Source organism: Salvelinus alpinus, chromosome 17 (assembly GCF_045679555.1).
Source record: "Salvelinus alpinus chromosome 17, SLU_Salpinus.1, whole genome shotgun sequence".
Classification (NCBI taxonomy): domain Eukaryota; kingdom Metazoa; phylum Chordata; class Actinopteri; order Salmoniformes; family Salmonidae; genus Salvelinus; species Salvelinus alpinus.
The window spans coordinates 31,133,066-31,155,241 of record NC_092102.1 but is presented as its reverse complement, the minus strand read 5'-3'; the positions used below and the strand labels follow the sequence as shown (position 1 = coordinate 31,155,241).

The following is a 22,176-nucleotide window of genomic DNA, read 5'->3' as shown; positions in this document are numbered from 1 at the left end:
GCAGTTGATGTTGAGATGTGTCTGTTACATGAACTCTGTGAAGCATTTATTTGGGCTGCAATCTCTGAGGCTGGTAACTCTAATGAACTTATCCTCTGCAGCAGAGGTTACTGGGTCTTCCTTTCCTGTGGCGGTCCTCATGAGAGCCAGTTGCATCATAGCGCTTGGTGGTTTTTGTGACTGCACTTGAAACTTTAAAAGTTCTTAGCTTTTTCCTGATTGACTGACCTTCATGTCTTAAAGTAATGATGGACTGTCGTTTCTCTTTGCTTATTTGAGCTGTTCTTGTCATAATATGGACTTGGTCTTTTAACAAATAGGGCTATCTTCTGATTATCACCCCTACCTTGTCACAACACAACTGATTGGCTCAAACGCATGTGTTATTGTAGTTTTAATGTCTTCACTATTATTCTACAATGTAGAAAATAGTAAAAAGTAAAGAAAAATCCTTGAATGAGAAGGTGTGTCTAAACCTTTTACTATATTTTTTTCTGACATTCAATTACTTCATTACAAGCTTTTAACCACTGTAAAATGTAATATACAGTAAAAAGCAGAACTGTTGGTGTGGGTGATGGGTGAACTGTATGGCTCTGGGACTCACCGTTATCCCTGTCTATGTTGAGTGGGTAGGACTCCAGCATGTCTGTGGGGTTGACTGCTCTGTAGCCCAGTCCTGTGGACACTCTGCTTAACATAGACAATAGAACACAGTCACTCCTGAGTCTAATAACACACCAATACAAGTAAACTATTCAAAGCTAAATTTACTTAAAGGATTGATCTATATAAATATGACTGTGTGAGATGGGACTTACATGTTTGTCTGGACGGAGCTGAGCTGAGAGTTAGGTACGGTGGTCTGTTCTGTGATGGCACTCTGGAACAGGGCATTACTGTAGGTGTTGGCCGGCTCACTGACATGTGTGTAGAACGGGTTGGTAGGAGAGCACACTGGCAGCTGCTTCGGACGCACTGGTTTGGCTGCAGGATAACACAGAGGCCAATCAATCAATATTACAATACAGAGGTAAATTATGTTTTTTTTTTTTTACATATACGTATATATATACCACCTGTTACTTAAAATAGATACATTTGACCCATATCTAAGCACCTATTTTATCTTCAAAATGTTCTGTGTCATTCCGATCATTTATTATATTTATCAATGACTGTCTATGAAGCTCTCCATAAACAGAGGACACATCAGCACAGTCAGTAGAACTGTATTTGGGGTGGGTGCGCTACCGATCTGTGCAGCATGGGGGCGTCTCAGAGTGTTCTTGGTTCTCATGGCGTCTTTGATGCGGTACACTTCCTGCTGGTAGCGACGCCTGTCGATCATGGCGCCCTCCTTGGCGTCCCTCAGTGCCGTCTCCAGGGCCTTAACTCTCTCAGCAGTAGACCGAAGACGTTTCTCCAACTTTGGAAGCTCACAACGCAGATCTGCATTGTCACGAACCAGCTACAGAGAAATACAGAAAGAAAGAGAGAGAGAGAGAGAGAGAGAGAAAAGAGAGGAAGTGAGGAGAAATAAGAGTGACACAAGGGAAGAGAGATTTCTTGCCGGAATATTTATTGATCAGGGATGGATAAGGTAAGAGAGGGGTGGGATGAGACTGGGTAATAAGGGGAAAAAGAGATTGTATTAACAACAGTGAAGGAGAGGAGACTGGATACTAACCTTGGCATAAAACTATGCGTTTATGACTCCCCAAATGCTAAATTTACCCACATGAGCAAGTTTTCTTTCAATATTTTTGTGTCCCCTGAATATCTTGTATCACATAAGTATTTTGAATTTAAATGTTTCTTCTCTCATATCCCTTAGCATAAAATCATGATATCATTCAAAAGTAAATATTAGAGGTCGACCGATTAATCGGAATGGCCAATTAATTAGGGCCGATTTCAAGTTTTCATAACAATCGGTAATCGGCATTTTTGGACACCGATTGTGGCCGATTACATTGCACTCCACGAGGAGACTGCGTGGCAGGCTGTGACTACCTGTTACGCGAGTGCAGCAAGACGCCAAGGTAAGTTGCTAGCTAGCATTAAACTTATCTTATAAAAAACAATCAATCTTAACATAATCACTAGTTAACTACACATGGTTGATGATATTACTAGTTTATCTAGCTTGTCCTGCGTTGCATATAATCGATGCGGTGCCTGTTAATTTCTCATTGAATGTCACGTTCCTGACCTATTTTCTGTTGTTTTGTATGTGTTAGTCGGTCAGGGCGTGAGTGTGGGTGGGCATTTCTATGTTTTGTGTTTCTATGTTTAGGTCTTGTAATCAGCCTTATATGGTTCTCAATCAGAGACAGGTGTTTGACGTTTTCCTCTGATTGAGAACCATATATAGGTTGGCTGTTCACACTGTTTGTTTGTGGGTGATTGTCTCCTGTGTCTTTCGTGTCTGTGTATGTGCACCACACGGGACTGTTTTGGCTGTTCATTCGTTTGATGTAGTCTGTTCCTGTCCGTGAGTTCTGCGTGTAGTTATGTAAGTTCCATGTTCAGGTTTCGTCTACGTCGTTTTCTTATTTTGTAATTTTCCAAGTGTTTTCGTGTTCGTGTTCGTCTTTCAATAAATCACATTATGTCATCATACCTCGCTGCGTATTGGTCCTCCGATCCTTCTCTCCTCTCCTCGTCTGAGGAGGAGGAAGATCTAGAACGCCGTTACAGAATCACCCACCAACCTAGGACCAAGCGGCGGGGGAGAGCTCAACAGAGCAACCAGGACTTGTGGACTTGGGAGGACGAGTTGAACGGAGAAGGACCCTGGGCACAGGCTGGGGAGTATCGCCGCCCTAAAGCTGAGCTGGAGGAAGCGAAAGCTGAGCGGCGGCGATATGAGGAGGCAGCACGGCAGCGGGACAGGTACGAGAGGCAACCCCAGAATTTTTTTTGGGGGGGGCTAGAGAGGAGTGTGGCTAAGCCAGGTAGCAGACCTGAGCGCACTCCTCGTGCTTATTATAAGCAACGCGTCACTGGTCAGGCACCGTGTTATGCGGTTAAGCGCACGGTGTCGCCAGTGCGTGCCCATAGCCCGGTGCGCTATAGGGCAGCCCCCCGAAAGTGTCAAGTGAGTGTGGGCATCCAGCCGGGGCGTATTGTGCCTGCTCAGCGCGTCTGGTCTCCGGTACGCAGTTTCGGTCCAGGGTATCCTGCGCCGGCTCTGCGTGCTGTGTCTCCGGGGCGCTGGGAGGGTGCAGTGCGTCCTATGCCTACGCTCCGCTCGTACCGGGCAAATGTGGGAGTGGAGCCTAAGGGAGAAGTGCGAGTAGTAGGCACTAGATCTCCAGTGCTCATCCACAGCCCGGTTCAACCTGTGCCTGCACTCTGGAGGGTACGGGCTGGAGTAGTATGCCAGCCTGGGGGAGTGGTGCCAAGGCTGCGCACCAGAGCTCCAGTGCTCCCCCACAGCCCGGTCCTTCAGGTGCCTTTTAACATCAAGCCTCCTGTAGGTCTCTCCAGCCTGGTGGGTCCTGTGGCAGCCCCACGCACCAGGCTGTCTCTCCGTCTCCTTCCTACAGGTGTGCCCGTCTGCCCAGCGGCGCCTGAACTGCCCGTCTGCCCAGCGGCATCTGAGCCATCCGTCTCCCCAGCGCCATCTGAGCCATCCGTCTCCCCAGCGCCATCTGAGCCATCCGTCTCCCCAGCGCCATCTGAGCCATCCGTCTGCCCAGTGCCGTCTGAGCCGCCCGTCTGTCCCGAGCCGTCAGAGCCGATAGTCAGTCAGGAGCCGCTAGAGCCATTCGTCAGACAGGATCTGCCAGAGCCGCCAACCAGACAGGATCTGCCAGAGCCGCCAACCAGACAGGATCTGCCAGAGCCGCCAACCAGACAGGATCTGCCAGAGCCGCCAACCAGACAGGATCTGCCAGAGCCGCCAACCAGACAGGATCTGCCAGAGCCGCCAACCAGACAGGATCTGCCAGAGCCGCCAACCAGACAGGATCTGCCAGAGCCGCCAACCAGACAGGATCTGCCAGAGCCGCCAACCAGACAGGACCTGCCAGAGCCGTCCAGCCAGGACCAGCCAGAGCCGTCCAGCCAGGACCAGCCAGAGCCGTCCAGCCAGGACCAGCCAGAGCCGTCCAGCCAGGACCAGCCAGAGCCGTCCAGCCAGGACCAGCCAGAGCCGTCCAGCCAGGACCAGCCAGAGCCGTCCAGCCAGGACCAGCCAGAGCCGTCCAGCCAGGACCCGCCAGAGCCGTCCAGCCAGGATCCGCCAGAGCCGTCCAGCCAGGACCAGCCAGAGCCGTCCAGCCAGGACCAGCCAGAGCCGTCCAGCCAGGACCAGCCAGAGCCGTCCAGCCAGGATCCGCCAGAGCCAGCCAGCCAGGATCCGCCAGAGCCAGCCAGCCAGGATCCGCCAGAGTCAGCCAGCCATGACCGTCCAGAGCCGTCAGCGAGCCATGACCAGCCAGAGCCAGCCATTTCTGTGTGTTATTATGTTATAATTAAGTCTATGATTTGATATTTGATAGAGAAGTCTGACTGAGCAGTGGTAGGCAGCAGCAGGCTCATAAGCATTCATTCAAACAGCACTTTCGTGTGTTTGCCAGTAGCTCTTCGCTGTGCTTCAAGCATTGAGCTGATTATGACTTCAAGCCTATCAACTCCCGAGATTAGGCCAGTGTAACCGCTGTGAAATGACTAGCTAGTTAGCAGGGTGACGTCACTCGCTCTGAGACCTTGAAGTAGTTGTTCCCCTTGCTCTGCAAGGGCCGCGGCTTTTGTGGAGCGATGGGTAACGATGCGTCGAGGGTGGCTGTGGTCGATGTGTCCCTGGGGCGAGGAGAGGGGCGGCAGCTATACTGTTACACTGGCAATACTATAGTGCCTATAAGAACATCCAATAGTCAAAGGTATATGAAATACAAATGGTATAGAGAGAAATAGTCCTATAATAACTACAACCTAAAACTTCTTACCTGGAAATATTGAAGACTCATGTTAAAAGGAACCACCAGCTTTCATATGTTCTCATATTCTGAGCAAGGAACTTAAACGTTAGCTTTTTTACATGGCACATATTGCACTTTTACTTTCTTCTCCAACACTTTGTTTTTGCATTATTTAAACCAAAATGAACATGTTTCATTATTTATTTGAGGATAAATTGATTTTATTGATGTATTATATTAAGTTAAAATAAAAGTGTTCATTCAGTATTGTTGTAATTGTCATTATTACAAAGAAAGAAAGAAAGAAAATTAATCGGCCTATTAATCAGTATCGGCTTTTTTTGGTCCTCCAATAATCGGTATCGGCGTTGAAAAATCATAATCGGTCGACCTCTAGTAAATATACTGTGAAAACTTTCCTCCTCTTTCGGTTCATGCCAGACTAAAACAGCTAAAAACCAGTCAGATAACACGTGACAACATCTTTGTGAGTTTTGCATCACACGAGCTCACATTCACATACGACTCACTCTTTTTCTCTTTCAAACATCTCTCAGATTCATTAAAAATATTGCATGTAAAGAAAGAGTGTTAAGGAAGCATCGAGCCGTTTGTGTCCCTTTAGAATCCTAATGGATAGTGCCCAAAGCAGAGGGAAATTTTAGGTTGAAAATATACAGAAGAAAAAGGGATGCATGAAGGCGAAGGAGAAGTGAGGGCCTGTACCTGTCCGTAACACTCCATCATCTGCAGAGTGTGCTCTCAACGCACACAACAACAACAACAACAACAGAAACCCCTGAAACAAACACATAAAGACACACACAAACACACAAACACACATCCATGCCCACATACACAAAACAGCACAAGGACAAGAGGTGAAAAAGAGTGAGTGGAACAGAGCCAAGAGGAGCAAACCCACTGTGCACAAACTGGTTGAATCAACGTTGTTTCCTCATCATTTCAACTAAATTACATTGAACCAATGTGGAACAGACGTTGAATTGACATCTGTGCCCAGTGGGAAGGGTAGAGAGTTGACTGTGCAAGGGGGAAAGGGACGATGCTAGGTTGTGAGGTGTTCACACTTAGAGCTGGAGAGAGGTTTCTAGTTAGGTTTTACTTTATCAAAACAAGTCAGACAACACAACTATCCTGTGAGGCTCTCACCTGTTTGTGAACCTTTGTAAGCTGGTCCAGGTTATTCTCAAGAAAGGAAATCTTCTGTTTCTGGGTGCAAGACCCCCCACTATCATCAGGTTCCATTTCGGAACTCTGTGTAAGAAAGAAGGGAGGAACAGAGAGAGAGAGGAAAGGGGGGTTTCATACCCTTCATAGTGATTAATAGGGTTATATTCTGTCTTTCTTTCTCCATCTCTCACTCACTTTTTTAACCCGCGACGTGAGGTCTTGAACGAACAGCTTGCGCAGGTTGTGGAGGGTCTGGAGCTCTCGGGCCTGAAAAACAAAGATGTAGAAGAAATTAAGGAAAATAAGGAAAAAGAGGGAGAAGGTGCAGAAAATAAGAGTTAAAGCAGAGAGAGAAGAAAGAGGGAGATGAGGCAAGAAAAGGGATATAGGGGGAATGAGGGAGAGAAAGAGGAAGAAAGGAGGGTAAGAGAGAGAGGGCCACTCACGACAGTCTCCTCCAGCCCTTTGAGATCCTGCTTGGTCTGCTCATGGCGCTCATGTAGAAATCTGACAGGAAGAGGAAACACATCAAAATCAGAACACATTTCTTAACTTTGTTAAACTGTGAAGTGAGTTCACATTGTGTCAGTGTGTGTGTGTTTATGTGTGTGTTTATCTGTGTGTTTATCTGTGTGTTTATCTGTGTGTTTATGTGTGTTCAGACGTACGACAGCTCCTCCAGCCGCTCGCTCTTGCTGCTGTCCACGCTCTTCAGACGGTCAAAGTCGGCAAGCACCTGAGCCAACTCAATCTGCAGCTTCTGGTTATGACTGAGAGAGAGAGAGACCGATGATATCATGTTTAATAAGAGAGAGAGACAAAAAGTTGAATGTTGAAGGTTTATAAAAGTGAAGTGAATGTTTTCATCATTGTTTTGTTTTATCTCATCAATGGCACATAAATGTAGAGGCTTCCAGTAGTTCTGATGACACTGACTCAGTGAGGTCATCGATGATCCTCTGCTTCTCGTTGATCTCATCCCGGAGACGGGCCATCTGCATGTGGTGCAGACCACGGTGAGACTCCTCCCCCTGCTGCCGAGGAACCTTCTGAACCACCAAACAATGAGGAAAATCACACTGTGACAATCACACGGTGACATAATTAGCATTATTGGAATCCATGTTTACCTTGACGTTACCCTCCTCGGTCTCACCCTTCTCTCCATCCTTCTCTTCAAGCAGAGAGTTATCTGTAACATAGAAAGAGATCTATAAGATATGTTTTCCCACCTGGGTCCATCAGCCTGGCTGATGTGAGGGTGGAGGGTTTGTACAGATGTGTTACCTGGGTCCTGTAGCCTGGCTGAAGTGAGGGTGGAGGGTGTGTACAGATGTGTTATCTGGGTCTGGTGTGTACAGGTGTGTTACCTGGGTCCTGTAGCCTGGCTGAAGTGAGGGTGGAGGGTGTGTTACAGGTATATAGCGATGTGTTACCTGGGGCCTGCAGCTTGGCTGAAGTGAGGGTGGAGGGTGTGTACAGGTGTGTTACAGGTATATAGCGATGTGTTACCTGGGGCCTGCAGCTTGGCTGAAGTGAGGGTGGAGGGTGTGTACAGGTGTGTTACAGGTATATAGCGATGTGTTACCTGGTAGCGATGTGTTACCTGGGGCCTGCAGCTTGGCTGAAGTGAGGGTGGAGGGTGTGTACAGGTGTGTTACAGGTATATAGCGATGTGTTACCTGGGTCCTGCAGCTTGGCTGAAGTGAGGGTGGAGGGTGTGTACAGGTATATAGCGATGTGTTACCTGGGTCCTGCAGCTTGGCTGAAGTGAGGGTGGAGGGTGTGTACAGGTGTGTTACAGGTATATAGCGATGTGTTACCTGGTAGCGATGTGTTACCTGGGGCCTGCAGCTTGGCTGAAGTGAGGGTGGAGGGTGTGTACAGGTGTGTTACAGGTATATAGCGATGTGTTACCTGGGTCCTGCAGCTTGGCTGAAGTGAGGGTGGAGGGTGTGTACAGGTGTGTTACAGGTATATAGCGATGTGTTACCTGGGTCCTGCAGCTTGCCTGAAGTGAGGGTGGAGGGTGTGTACAGGTGTGTTACAGGTATATAGCGATGTGTTACCTGGTAGCGATGTGTTACCTGGGTCCTGCAGCTTGGCTGAAGTGAGGGTGGAGGGTGTGTACAGGTGTGTTACAGGTATATAGCGATGTGTTACCTGGGGCCTGCAGCTTGGCTGAAGTGAGGGTGGAGGGTGTGTACAGGTGTGTTACAGGTATATAGCGATGTGTTACCTGGGGCCTGCAGCTTGGCTGAAGTGAGGGTGGAGGGTGTGTACAGGTGTGTTACAGGTATATAGCGATGTGTTACCTGGGGCCTGCAGCTTGGCTGAAGTGAGGGTGGAGGGTGTGTACAGGTGTGTTACAGGTATATAGCGATGTGTTACCTGGTAGCGATGTGTTACCTGGGGCCTGCAGCTTGGCTGAAGTGAGGGTGGAGGGTGTGTACAGGTGTGTTACAGGTATATAGCGATGTGTTACCTGGGGCCTGCAGCTTGGCTGAAGTGAGGGTGGAGGGTGTGTACAGGTGTGTTACAGGTATATAGCGATGTGTTACCTGGGGCCTGCAGCTTGGCTGAAGTGAGGGTGGAGGGTGTGTACAGGTGTGTTACAGGTATATAGCGATGTGTTACCTGGGGCCTGCAGCTTGGCTGAAGTGAGGGTGGAGGGTGTGTACAGGTGTGTTACAGGTATATAGCGATGTGTTACCTGGGGCCTGCAGCTTGGCTGAAGTAAGGGTGGAGGGTGTGTACAGGTGTGTTACAGGTATATAGCGATGTGTTACCTGGGGCCTGCAGCTTGGCTGAAGTGTGTGTACAGGTGTGTTACAGGTATATAGCGATGTGTTACCTGGGGCCTGCAGCTTGGCCAGCTCCTCACTGAGGGAGTCGTGGCTCTCCTCCAGCATCCTCTTCTTTAGCTCTACACTCTGCATGTACTCCGTCAAAGACCGGATCTTGGCTTCATGCTGCGAACACCCCAAACAGAGTCACTCAGCTGACGTGGCACACTACACTCCCATCTATACAGTTTAGAAAATGTACAAAGTCTCTAAAGTTTGTCAATGACATGAGGGAAGAATGTTTTCATAGTGTGCAGTGGTAAAGTGTATCTACTGTATGTATACACCGTATCAACATACCCTATGTATTTCTATACATATGCTGTGTATAGTATAGTCATTCTAGCAAGTTGTGATGTTAATATTGAGGTGACCAGTAGAGCTGGAGGCTGACCTGTGAGATGAGGAGCTGGCAGGAGGAGAGCTCGCGGCCCGTCTCCTCCATCTTGCGATGACACTCCAGCTGCAGGTTCTCCAGCTGGCGACAGCGCTTCACCATGGACTTGACCTCCGACTTGATCTTACTGATGTAGAGACGGGCCACCGTGAACTCCTCCTCGATCGCCCCACTGATCTCCACCGGCTACAGCAGAGAGAGAGAGAGAATGACAGATTAGAGAAAATTAGGGAGAGGGATTGAAAGAAAGGTACACAGAGGGAGAGAGATGCAGGGATGAGAGAGGGGGCGGACAGGGTGGATTTTAAAGATGGGGTGGTGGCTCCTAAGCTGAAGAGTATACTGTATACAAAACCTCTCTCTCTGCCCATCAGTGATGGCTGGTGGCACTCTAAATGGGGAGGACAGGCTCATTGTAATGGCTGGAACATAATGTATGGAATGGTCTCAAACACATCAAACACCTGGTTTTCCATGTGTTTGATACCATTCCATTCACTCCATTCCATCATTATTATGAGCTGTCCTCCCCTCACCAACCTCCTCTGCTACTAATCTACCTAATTGTTCTACCTCTCAGCAGTTCCAGAGGAGAGCAGTAAGAGATGTAATTAACTCACCAGCTTGATCTCCCCGTTGCCCACAATGGTGCTGAACTCACTTAGGTCCCTCATCAGGCCGTTGAGGACGTCAGCGATGCGCTTCCTCTGCTGACCACTCACTTCCTGCATGTGGGATAGCTCTGCCTCCAGCTCCATCAGACTGGCCTGCACAGCAGACAGGATGGAAGGAGAGAGGGATGAGTGGAATAAAGGAGAGACATAGGCTACAGATTTACTTATGCAGAAATGTCAGCTAAGTAATGCCACCACGTTGGCAGACCTCTGGTCATTTCAAGTAGAGCAAAGAATCCATAAAGACTTCATACAAGACTTTATAGAAGTTCATAGTAGACTTTCTGTCCACTCTATGTATTTCTATGCCCTGCTGACCCACCATCTTCTGGGCCAACTGGTCGGCCAGCAGCTGGTTCTGCAGGCCCTTCTCCTCCACCTCCTGGCTCTTCTGGTCATAGTTGATGGCCAGCTCCTCCAGGGCCTGCAGCACCTCCTTCACCTCTGTCTTGGCACAGCTGCTCTCCACCTGCAGACGACCCAGCTCTGCCTGCACCTTGTCCCCATCCCCACGAGAAGATGCCAGCAGCTGGAGAGAGAGAGAGTGATAACGATCACATAAACACAGCCTCACAAACATGATCATATGTAGGAACACAGTATACAGACAACACACAATATAAGTAATATTCACACACAGTACACAACCACACACAGATGGCCTAGATTTAGAACTGGCACAGAGTCATCCCTGCTGCTATGACAACTGATCTATTGAAAGAGATTTGCCGGCTAACTAAAAGGGTAGGAAATGGCAAATACAGTCAAATGTATCAGATTATCACATATATTGGGTAGGATATTTAGAGGATTCCAGGCTATTTGTTTGCTTGGTGATAATTCTACTACGTTCTGTATAGACCTAGTGCACATGCACTGACATTGAATCCCCATTAGACGTCACCTCTACCACTAGTCCCCCTAGTGTCCATAACACAAATAGCACTATAAACTACCTATATTACCAACATGTTTAGATTCAGGATAATCAAGATTTGTATCACAATACATTTGTGAAGAAGACCTTTGCGTGGCCAAGAGATGCCTGGACAGAAATACAGACAGAGAGGGGAACAGCGATACAGACAGAGAGGGGAACAGAGATACAGACAGAGAGGGGAACAGAGATACAGACAGATACAGACAGAGATACTGACAGAGAGGGGAACAGAGATACAGACAGAGAAGGGAACAGAGATACAGACAGAGAGGGGAACAGAGATACAGACAGAGAGGGGAACAGAGAGGGGAACAAAGATACAGACAGAAAGGGGAACCGAGATACAGACAGAGATACAGACAGAGAGGGGAACAGAGATACAGACAGAGAGGGGAACAGAGATACAGACAGAGAGGGGAACAGAGATACTGACAGAGAGGGGAGCAGAGATACTGACAGAGAGGGGAGCAGAGATACAGACAGAGAGGGGAACAGAGATACAGACAGAGAGGGGAACAGAGAGGGGAGCAGAGATACAGACAGAGATACAGACAGAGATATAGACAGAGAGGGGAACAGAGATACAGACAGAGAGGGGAGCAGAGATACAGACAGAGAGGGGAACAGAGATACAGACAGAGAGGGGAACAGAGATACAGACAGAGAGGGGAGCAGAGATACAGACAGAGAGGGGAGCAGAGATACAAACAGAGAGAGGAACAGCGATACAGACAGAGAGGGGAACAGAGATACAGACAGAGATACTGAGAGAGAGGGGAACAGAGATACAGACAGAGAGGGGAACATAGATACAGACAGAGAGGGGAACAGAGATACAGACAGAGAGGGGAACAGAGATACTGACAGAGAGGGGGACAGAAAGGGGAACCGAGATACAGACAGAGAGGGGAACAGAGATACAGACAGAGAGGGGAACAGAGATACTGACAGAGAGGGGAACAGAGATACAGACAGAGAGGGGAGCAGAGATACAGACAGAGAGGGGAGCAGAGATACTGACAGAGAGGGGAACTGAGATACAGACAGAGAGGGGAGCAGAGATACAGACAGAGAGGGGAACAGAGATACAGACAGAGAGTGGAACTGAGATACAGACAGAGAGGGGAGCAGAGATACAGACAGAGAGTGGAACAGAGATACAGACAGAGATACTGACAGAGAGGGGAGCAGAGATACAGACAGAGAGGGGGACAGAGATACAGACAGAGATACAGTCAGAGAGGGGAACAGAGATACAGACAAAGATACACAGAGAGGGGAACAGAGATACAGACAGAGATACAGACAGAGAGGGGAACAGAGATACAGACAGAGAGGGGAGCAGAGATACAGACAGAGAGGGGAACAGAGATACAGACAGAGAGGGGAGCAGAGATACAGACAGAGATACAGACAGAGAGGGGAACAGAGATACAGACAGAGAGGGGAACAGAGATACAGACAGAGATACAGACAGAGAGGGGAACAGAGATACAGACAGAGAGGGGAACAGAGATACTGACAGAGAGGGGAACAGAGATACAGACAGAGAGGGGAGCAGAGATACAAACAGAGATACAGACAGAGAGGGGAACAGAGATACAGACAGAGAGGGGAACAGAGATACAGACAGAGAGGGGAACAGAGATACTGACAGAGAGGGGAGCAGAGATACAGACAGAGATACTGACAGAGAGGGGAACAAAGATACAGACAGAGAGGGGAGCAGAGATACAGACAGAGAGGGGAACATAGATACAGACAGAGATACAGATAGAGAGGGGAACAGAGATACAGACAGAGAGGGGAACAGAGATACTGACAGAGAGGGGAGCAGAGATACAGACAGAGAGGGGAACAGAGATACTGACAGAGAGGGGAACAGAGATACAGACAGAAAGGGGAGCAGAGATACAGACAGAGATACAGACAGAGAGGGGAGCAGAGATACAGACAGAGAGGGGAGCAGAGATACAGACAGAGAGGGGAACAGAGAGGGGAGCAGAGATACAGACAGAGATACAGACAGAGATATAGACAGAGAGGGGAGCAGAGATACAGACAGAGAGGGGAACAGAGATACAGACAGAGAGGGGAGCAGAGATACAGACAGAGAGGGGAGCAGAGATACAGACAGAGAGGGGAGCAGAGATACAGACAGAGAGGGGAACAGAGATACAGACAGAGAGGGGAACAGAGATACAGACAGAAAGGGGAGCAGGGATACAGACAGAGATACAGACAGAGATATAGACAGAGAGGGGAGCAGAGATACAGACAGAGAGGGGAACAGAGATACAGACAGAGATACAGACAGAGAAGGGAGCAGAAATACTGACAGAGAGGGGAACAGAGATACAGACAGAGATAAAGACAGAGAGGGGAACAGAGATACAGACAGAGAGAGGAACAGAGATACAGACAGAGAGGGGAACAGAGATACAGACAGAGAGGGGAACAGAGATACAGACAGAGAGGGGAACTGAGATACAGACAGAGAGAGGAACTGAGATACAGACAGAGAGGGGAACAGAGATACAGACAGAGAGGGGAGCAGAGATACAGACAGAGAGGGGAGCAGAGATACAGACAGAGAGGGGAACAGAGATACAGACAGAGAGGGGAACAGAGATACAGACAGAGAGGGGAACAGGGATACAGACAGAGAGGGGAACAGAGATACAGACAGAGAGGGGAACAGAGATACAGACAGAGAGGGGAACAGAGATACAGACAGAGATACAGACAGAGAAGGGAACAGAGATACAGACAGAGAGGGGAACTGAGATACAGACAGAGAGGGGAACAGAGATACAGACAGAGAGGGGAACAGAGATACAGACAGAGAGGGGAACAGAGATACAGACAGAGAGGGGAACAGAGATACAGACAGAGAGGGGAACAGAGATACAGACAGAGAGGGGAACAGAGATACAGACAGAGAGGGGAACTGAGATACAGACAGAGAGGGGAACAGAGATACAGACAGAGAGGGGAACAGAGATACAGACAGAGAGGGGAACAGAGAGGGGAACAGAGAGGGGAGCAGAGATACAGACAGAGATACAGACAGAGATATAGACAGAGAGGGGAGCAGAGATACAGACAGAGAGGGGAACAGAGATACAGACAGAGAGGGGAGCAGAGATACAGACAGAGAGGGGAGCAGAGATACAGACAGAGAGGGGAGCAGAGATACAGACAGAGAGGGGAACAGAGATACAGACAGAGAGGGGAACAGAGATACAGACAGAAAGGGGAGCAGGGATACAGACAGAGATACAGACAGAGATATAGACAGAGAGGGGAGCAGAGATACAGACAGAGAGGGGAACAGAGATAAAGACAGAGAGGGGAACAGAGATACAGACAGAGAGGGGAACTGAGATACAGACAGAGAGGGGAACTGAGATACAGACAGAGAGGGGAACAGAGATACAGACAGAGAGGGGAGCAGAGATACAGACAGAGAGGGGAGCAGAGATACAGACAGAGAGGGGAACAGAGATACAGACAGAGAGGGGAACAGAGATACAGACAGAGAGGGGAACAGGGATACAGACAGAGAGGGGAACAGAGATACAGACAGAGAGGGGAACAGAGATACAGACAGAGAGGGGAACAGAGATACAGACAGAGATACAGACAGAGAAGGGAACAGAGATACAGACAGAGAGGGGAACTGAGATACAGACAGAGAGGGGAACAGAGATACAGACAGAGAGGGGAACAGAGATACAGACAGAGAGGGGAACAGAGATACAGACAGAGAGGGGAACAGAGATACAGACAGAGAGGGGAACAGAGATACAGACAGAGAGGGGAACAGAGATACAGACAGAGAGGGGAACAGAGATACAGACAGAGAGGGGAACTGAGATATAGACAGAGAGGGGAACAGAGATACAGACAGAGAGGGGAACAGAGATACAGACAGAGAGGGGAACAGAAATACAGACAGAGAGGGGAACAGAGATACAGACAGAGAGGGGAACAGAGATACAGACAGAGAGGGGAACAGAGATACAGACAGAGAGGGGAACAGAGATACAGACAGAGAGGGGAACTGAGATACAGACAGAGAGGGGAACTGAGATACAGACAGAGAGGGGAACAGAGATACAGACAGAGAGGGGAGCAGAGATACAGACAGAGAGGGGAGCAGAGATACAGACAGAGAGGGGAACAGAGATACAGACAGAGAGGGGAACAGAGATACAGACAGAGAGGGGAACAGAGATACAGACAGAGAGGGGAACAGAGATACAGACAGAGAGGGGAACAGAGATACAGACAGAGAGGGGAGCAGAGATACAGACAGAGAGGGGAACAGAGATACAGACAGAGAGGGGAACAGAGATACAGACAGAGAGGGGAACAGAGATACAGACAGAGAGGGGAGCAGAGATACAGACAGAGAGGGGAACAGAGATACAGACAGAGAGGGGAGCAGAGTGTGTGTCCGAGAGAGTTCACCTCATCCTGATCCAGCATCTGCTCCTTCAGTTTCTCAACCAACTGACACTGCAGGTTGATCTCATCATCCTGTGGAGACACGCACACACACTATGGTCACTCGGTCTACTGGTGGAAATGAATTGAGGACATTGTACTGTTTGTTTTAAATGATACTGGTCTACTTTGTTTTTTTGTATACAGCGTGTGCATCTGTATATCTCCATACCCCCCAATGAGTGTGTGTGTATGTGTGTGTGTGTGTGTTTGAACAGGCACTAACCTTGTCGTCCAGCTGCTTGTAGAGCTTGCGGATCTCCTCCTCGTATTTCTGACGCTCCTCCTCGGAGATGCGCACCACGATGGAGGAGGTGTCGTTGTCCAGGAGCATCATGGGACTCCGCTCCTCCACCGACTCCAGACGCACCACGTCAGCAGTGGTCCTCTCCGTCTCAGGAACGTTCTCCCCTGAAGGAGCATGAAGAGTGGAGAGGATGGAGAAAGGAGATGATGGGTCAGCAGCCTATGTCAGCTCTTAAGAGAATGGACTTCCTATTCATCTGTCTAGAGAAGCTAAGACAAGCTTTTTCCTGGAACATAAGTGTGCTGACACGATGTGCCTTGTTCCCATCCTTAGGTAAACAGAGTTATAGGCGTATCAAGAATATGCAAGGCAAGCATTTTGCAAGGCAAAGTATATTAAGACTGGTTCCCCTCCTTGTTGGGGCGGCATTTGGCGGTCGACGTCACCGGTCTTCTAGCTAGCGCCGATCAATTTGTTTTGTCTTGTTTTCCCACACACCTGGTTTACATTCCCTCATTATTTGACGTGTATTTAACCCTCTGCCCCCCCCTCCCTGTCTGTGTGTGGAATTGTTTGTTGTTACGTGTATGTGCACATCAGACTGGTTTGCGCCGGTTTATGTCAACCCGTATTTGTTTATTGTTCTTAGTGCCGTGTGTCTGTTCGCCGTAATAAAGGGCTCCGTTTGCTACCCAATTCTGCTCTCCTGCACCTGACTTCCCTGCAGCCAGTTACGCATACCTTTACAACTATAAATTAATCAACATTGTGAAAAAAAACTGTAGTTAACAAGAATGAAATGTAACAAAGTAGGAATGTAATTATGACCTATAGAATGTGTCAAGCCAGTAAACTCTTTTATCTCTCAGTAAGTCTAACCGTTCCTCCAGCGGTTGAGCTCAGCCTCCAGCCTCTGGATGGTGTCCTTCATGGTCTTGTTCTTCTCCTTCTCCTTCTCGTACTTCCTCTTCCACTGATCGGCCGTTAGCTCCAGGTTGACGGACGCCGTGTTCCTGATGGTCTTAGCACTGCGAAGGTAGAGCGAATGGGGGTTAATGCCATAATGATGCAGTCACAGATTGTATTTATTATAGTGGGGATAATATAATACAGGTTTATACAGTATATACTGTATATTTATTCTGGAGCAATAGATTATGAATACGGGTTTAGGAAATACTGTATTCAAAATCCTTTGACTACGGACATGATAACACATTGGCCGTTTTTGAGTAGAACTGTGAGCAGAGTGTAGAACCTGCTAAATGAGTACATTATCAGTGTAGGGAGAAGACAGAGTGGGCTGAGTGTTTGTTACCGTTGTCCGAACATCAGGGTGGATTTGGTTTCGGCATCGTTGTAGCTGGAGGGGGAGCAGCAGATGAACATGGTGGTCCTACAGTTTCCCCCCAGAGAGTCCTGCAGGATACGGGTCATCTTGCTGTCACGGTACGGCACGTGAGTTTTCTGCCAAATAAAACAGAGGAAGAAGAGATAAAGTGAGTAGGAGTACAAATGCAGCACTCAGTTAACCTTGCTGGCAGAGTAAGGCCAGGAGAAGGTTGGCATTGGTGTGTGTGGTGAGTAGTGAGTTGGCATTGACTAGGCTTCAGATGGGTTGGCACTGAGAGTTGTGAACTTTAATTAGCAGGTCCATGGGTTGGGTTGGCATGGTGGCTTGGAGATGAATGTGCAGTAAGTTGATACGGATGGATGTGTGGAGGTGCTGGAGGTGCTGGGATGAATGATAAGTAAGGTGGAGGGTTGTGTACTGGACTCACCGTCCCTTCAGCCAGAGCAGATATCACATTGCCCAGAGCGGACAGAGACTTATTGATGTTTTTGGCCTCATCAAGGACGGCGCCCGCAGCACCGGTTTTGCTGACCTGAGAGAGAGAGAGCCAGAGAGAGACCGAGAGCGAGAGAAACAGAGAGAGAGAAACAGAGAGAGAGAAAGAGAAACAGAGAGAGAGAGAAACAGAGAGAGAGAGAGAGAGAGAGAAACAGAGAGAGAGAGAAACAGAGAGAGGGAGAGAAACAGAGAGATGGAGAAACTGAATTACCGACTGTGACTTAATGACCCATGGAAAGGTCACTAAAAGCTGCCAGTGTCCTTGTGGACATAGCTCCATACATCATCTCTTGGTTCTGAGAAATGCTGCTGCCGATGCTGCTACAATGGAGTATACAGAGGAGAAATGGCTTTAGCGTCCATAGTCTCTCTCACCTTAGCCCAGCCAGGTAAACCAGACAGGCAGACAGACAGACAGGTCTTACCTTTTCACTACCAGCCAAGTCCACCAGATAGAGTTTCCCACACAGCTTCTGCTCTGTCTCCGTATGCTCCTGCTTGATGTTGATCAGGAAGATGCTGTGACTGCGAGAGCTGTGCTCATTCATGTCTATGAGGAGAGAGAACAACATGGAGTCAAATGAGCATCTTTGCACAAAATAAGCCTACAGTGTATTAAGGGATTTACGTGTGTTTTGTTTATTTTGATCGGCAGAATCAATGCTTTTCTGGATCAATAATGCAAGTTTCTCACTGATATACGATGCAAATGAGAGTACGCAATGTACTCTATAAAAAACATTTCAGGATAGGACCAATATCGGAGTCATTCTCTACATTAGCCAGCAGACACCCAGTTGGACCCTTGTAATTGAGAAGGTCCTCCATATACGTAGAGATACTGCTTGTAAGTAGAATACAAGTGGGAAGAAGTGATGCTATATAAGCCATAATGAGTCACATGGCTGAACTGTCACCATACAGTTCACTAACCATGCAACTCTCCTGCTAGCAGAAAAACATGACACTGGATTATCTTCTTAGATGGATAGTGGGGGAATGAAACATTCTGAAGGCTTACTGGTCACGGCAACATGGCGGTTGTTTTTCCCCTCGTCAATGACATCCATGACCTCATCAGGGCTGGACACAAAGCGCTCAGTGCAACCCTACATCACAGGGAGTGGGGAAGGGGGAGACAGGGATGGTAGAGGAGTGAGATAATAAATGGTTAATAATGAATATGCATGCTCCTTTTTTATTGGAAAATCTATTGACATCTGTTATAAACAGATGTTGGGGAAGTTAGGTATGGTTGGCCTTGGTAAACCCACCTTTACATATGGGATCTTGTTCTTATCCTCATGAACAGCCAGGTTAGTCTTGGTCACTACAAGATAAAGAAATCACCTTTAGAGCAGACAGTCTTTGAAGAAGATTTGGCTCAGTAATGGCATTGGATGTGGACTTGGTATATAACATTTCGGTAAACTGTGTACAAACCATCCAGGAGATCACGAATTTTGTCCATATAGACTTCAAAATATGAAACCTTAGTAGAGGAAAGAGAAAAGATAAGATAATCACAATCAAAAGTCAAACATGCTGTGGCTTCATGTAAGAGCAATACTTATTGCCACTGAGTCATTGTGGTATCATCCTAAATTTGGATGAGGAAATGGAGATGAATCCAAACCTTGATGTGGAACTCCAGGTTCTCATCCATGCCAAAAATATGGTTGAAGATGTCCTCTGCAATCCTGGGGATGATGCCCATCTGATTGGGGTCATGCAGTTTTCCCTATAAAGACATACTGTGCAGTCAGTCTCTGGTGTTTAAAATCCTCATATCATTACAAGCAGTGTTTTTCCAAAACTATTTACCAGAGGGTGTACAAATGCCCCCAAAGATCCGGGGTATTACATTTTGATTGAAACCAAACTGAAGCCATATTTATGCTGATTTATGGAGTTATTTCATAATGCGAGATCATCACTTTTTCAGAAGATAAAAAGTATTTTAAAATACTGGATTATGTATATTTGTTTTTTTCATCATTCTAATGACTCCCACTGTACCTCCATGGTGTGAGTCTTCCCAGAGGCCGTCTGTCCATATGCGAAAATAGTGCCATTGTATCCACCCAGCACATCTATATAAACAGAGGGAAACCAAGATAATTTGAGGAAATTCTACGAATGAAATAATTTCTTCAGGCCTTCAAGTCTGAAAATAAGAAAGACACCAACAACATTTAATATGAACACAGTTATGGGAAACAACGGCAGCAAGTAATACTGTGTGATGTCACCGACTGGTTTAATCAATTGATGAGTCAAAACCCCATGTCGATTTCTCTTGTATCTCTCTAATACACCTCCATAGACTGCATGTGGATGTTGTTCTGCCATTGTTGACAGTATCTGGTCCTTACCCTTGACAATTTGCTTAGCACAGGCATTGTAGACCTGCTCCTGAGTGGTGTTGGTGGGAAAAACCCGGTCGAACACATAGGACCGCCCCTGGGAGACACAAAGACATTAGGTCATTTTGTAAACCAAAAATGGTAGCTGTAACTACACAGACCAGGATGAAGCAAGATATAGCCTAGACATAATGAGGGACATTTTCTTGTCTCCAATTGTCTTTCGAATTAGCATTGTTACTTCATGTATACTGTATATGCCAAACAAACAAACAATGGAAATGCAATCAAGTTTGTTTGTCAATCACTGAATCAATTAAAGGGACAGATGAAAAAAGGTCAGAAACAATAAGGACCAAAACCAAAACCGTAGAGAAATAATCCTGTTTCCAAAACGTCCTAGGATAGAGCTTGGAAAGAATAGTGTTTAATCTGCTCAGTGCCTACCAAAAAGGTTTAGAATCATTTCACAATGATGTGATCTTGAATGCAACCCTGCTTGTCTCTTCACCACATGCTAGTCATGTAAGCCTTTGGGAAATGATGTCATATAGGCTATCATTGACTGAAGCAGATGACACATAACCAAGAGCTTGACTCAGACTGGATTTTAACACGTCAGGTCAAATATGGAAATCATTCAGAATGCATAGAGGATCATTCAAACTTGAATTGTAGGCCTATAATATATTGAATGTCAATCATTTTAGAAAAACAGAAGAGTATCTGATCACTAGCACTACAGACGCATCCCCATGACAAAATCATTGTCCACAGAGAGGCATTGTCCAGAGTCAGTCTGGCACAGAGGAGAGTGGATCAATCCTAAACAGTAGAATGATATTGATCCTCTCCTCCATGTGCAATAAGAGAACAGGTTCTTGGCCCATTGTTAAGAATTATGACTGAAGAGGTCAGTCTAAGGTTTCCATGAACATCCTTAGCTAAGCTCTAAATGAATCCACCACCTCATTCCACTCTGTCCTGGCCCTGATCGACTCATAAAGACTAGTAGGCCTGTCTGAAGAGGGACTGATTGAGCGACACTGTGTTTTATGTACTGGCATTGATCTGTGGCCTACAGTATCTACATTCCCTGTACATATATCTAATGTACCATTGCCATTACCTACGAACCAAATCATTACAACAGGAATAACAGCAGCCTGAATGTTTTATCCTGAACATCTCCCCAATAATCAAAGCAATATTATAGACAGGCTAGGTAGATCATCCAAATAGGCCTGTAGTATCTTCAGCCCGTTTTCATGTATGTTATTCATAGCCTAAGCAAGGAAAAATGTAATGTAAGTTGGTATCGAATATGGGGGCCGATGTAACTGCAGAAAATAAAACATGACCAGTAAATGGGCCTACACTGAGCCGACTGCACTGAATGCTCAACTGATGTCTTACTGAATAGAATCACATTTGCCTTTACAGGCTAGGCTACGCAGTAACAACGATTGTAAATAATCTGGTAGGGCGTAATTTCAATCACAAATCATTGTTATTATTGACAGTCCAAACGAAAACATAACAGGTTAATTATTTATTAATGAGCATATGTGAAACAAAGCGCCTTACCCCAACGTTGACACTGTCATCTCCTTGAAATTTAGGGATAAATTGATCCCCACGCAGAATCTCCGATTGATTCAGGGGGCGAAAGCGACACAAAACTTTGATATTACATTCTGAGGTTACATCGGCCATTGCGCAAATTCAATGGATGGGGTTGGAATAAACTAATCGAGAATCAGATTAAAGCAATTTGCAGCCCGTCGATCGTAAAATAATGAATGAACGATCTGCGAAGATGCAACCAGAAACGTCCTTAAACGTATGTCTTAAAGGTAGAACAATATTTCAACTCAAGAGGTAACGCTTGACAGTTGACAACAGATAAACTACAATTTAGAGGCCAAAAATGATGCTTCAAGCATGTCGCAGCAAAATAGGCCATGCATATAAATTCAAATTAAAATCGCAATGGGTTACATCCTTGTAAGAATATATAGATTTTTTGCCAAATTCCTCCTCTGGCTAAATCTTGAAAGATGGACGTAGTCACGGATGTTTTTCTCAGATGTGTCGTTGTCAGATAGATGACGGTACAGTCGGTCAGGCTGGTTGAAGGTGAGACTGCACTGTGTGGAGCGTAGGGCGTGGTCTGTCTCTTCCCATTAAAGTGGTACCCGCCTCAGCATCCATATC

General features: G+C 46.9%; 1 protein-coding gene across 4 annotated transcripts in view; it reads right to left on the bottom strand.

Annotated features, from left to right (window-relative positions):
• The window catches only part of LOC139542749 (kinesin heavy chain-like), a 29,415-nt gene extending 7,283 nt beyond the window's left edge, over nt 1-22,132 (bottom strand). For 2 of the 4 annotated variants that reach the window (XR_011668545.1, XM_071348542.1), the window contains exons 1-26: nt 21,547-22,132; nt 19,969-20,056; nt 19,613-19,686; nt 19,230-19,334; nt 19,037-19,085; nt 18,868-18,923; nt 18,615-18,702; nt 18,019-18,143; nt 17,523-17,627; nt 17,060-17,208; nt 16,621-16,769; nt 15,721-15,905; nt 15,459-15,527; nt 10,365-10,571; nt 9,989-10,135; nt 9,366-9,554; nt 8,980-9,097; nt 7,256-7,317; nt 7,062-7,174; nt 6,794-6,895; nt 6,572-6,632; nt 6,321-6,392; nt 6,105-6,209; nt 1,255-1,471; nt 822-987; nt 608-693 (exon numbers count right to left, since the gene is read on the bottom strand). Coding sequence is in view for 3 of the 4 variants with exons in the window: in XM_071348542.1 (XP_071204643.1) it covers nt 608-693; nt 822-987; nt 1,255-1,471; nt 6,105-6,209; nt 6,321-6,392; nt 6,572-6,632; nt 6,794-6,895; nt 7,062-7,174; nt 7,256-7,317; nt 8,980-9,097; nt 9,366-9,554; nt 9,989-10,135; nt 10,365-10,571; nt 15,459-15,527; nt 15,721-15,905; nt 16,621-16,769; nt 17,060-17,208; nt 17,523-17,627; nt 18,019-18,143; nt 18,615-18,702; nt 18,868-18,923; nt 19,037-19,085; nt 19,230-19,334; nt 19,613-19,686; nt 19,969-20,056; nt 21,547-21,675 (3,016 nt within the window). In the remaining variant the exon portion in view is untranslated. The remainder of the gene's footprint in view (nt 1-607; nt 694-821; nt 988-1,254; nt 1,472-6,104; nt 6,210-6,320; nt 6,393-6,571; nt 6,633-6,793; nt 6,896-7,061; nt 7,175-7,255; nt 7,318-8,979; nt 9,098-9,365; nt 9,555-9,988; nt 10,136-10,364; nt 10,572-15,458; nt 15,528-15,720; nt 15,906-16,620; nt 16,770-17,059; nt 17,209-17,522; nt 17,628-18,018; nt 18,144-18,614; nt 18,703-18,867; nt 18,924-19,036; nt 19,086-19,229; nt 19,335-19,612; nt 19,687-19,968; nt 20,057-21,546) is intronic. The other 2 variants (XM_071348545.1, XM_071348543.1) reach the window with 2 other exon arrangements.
• Nucleotides 22,133-22,176: the final 44 nt, after the last annotated feature.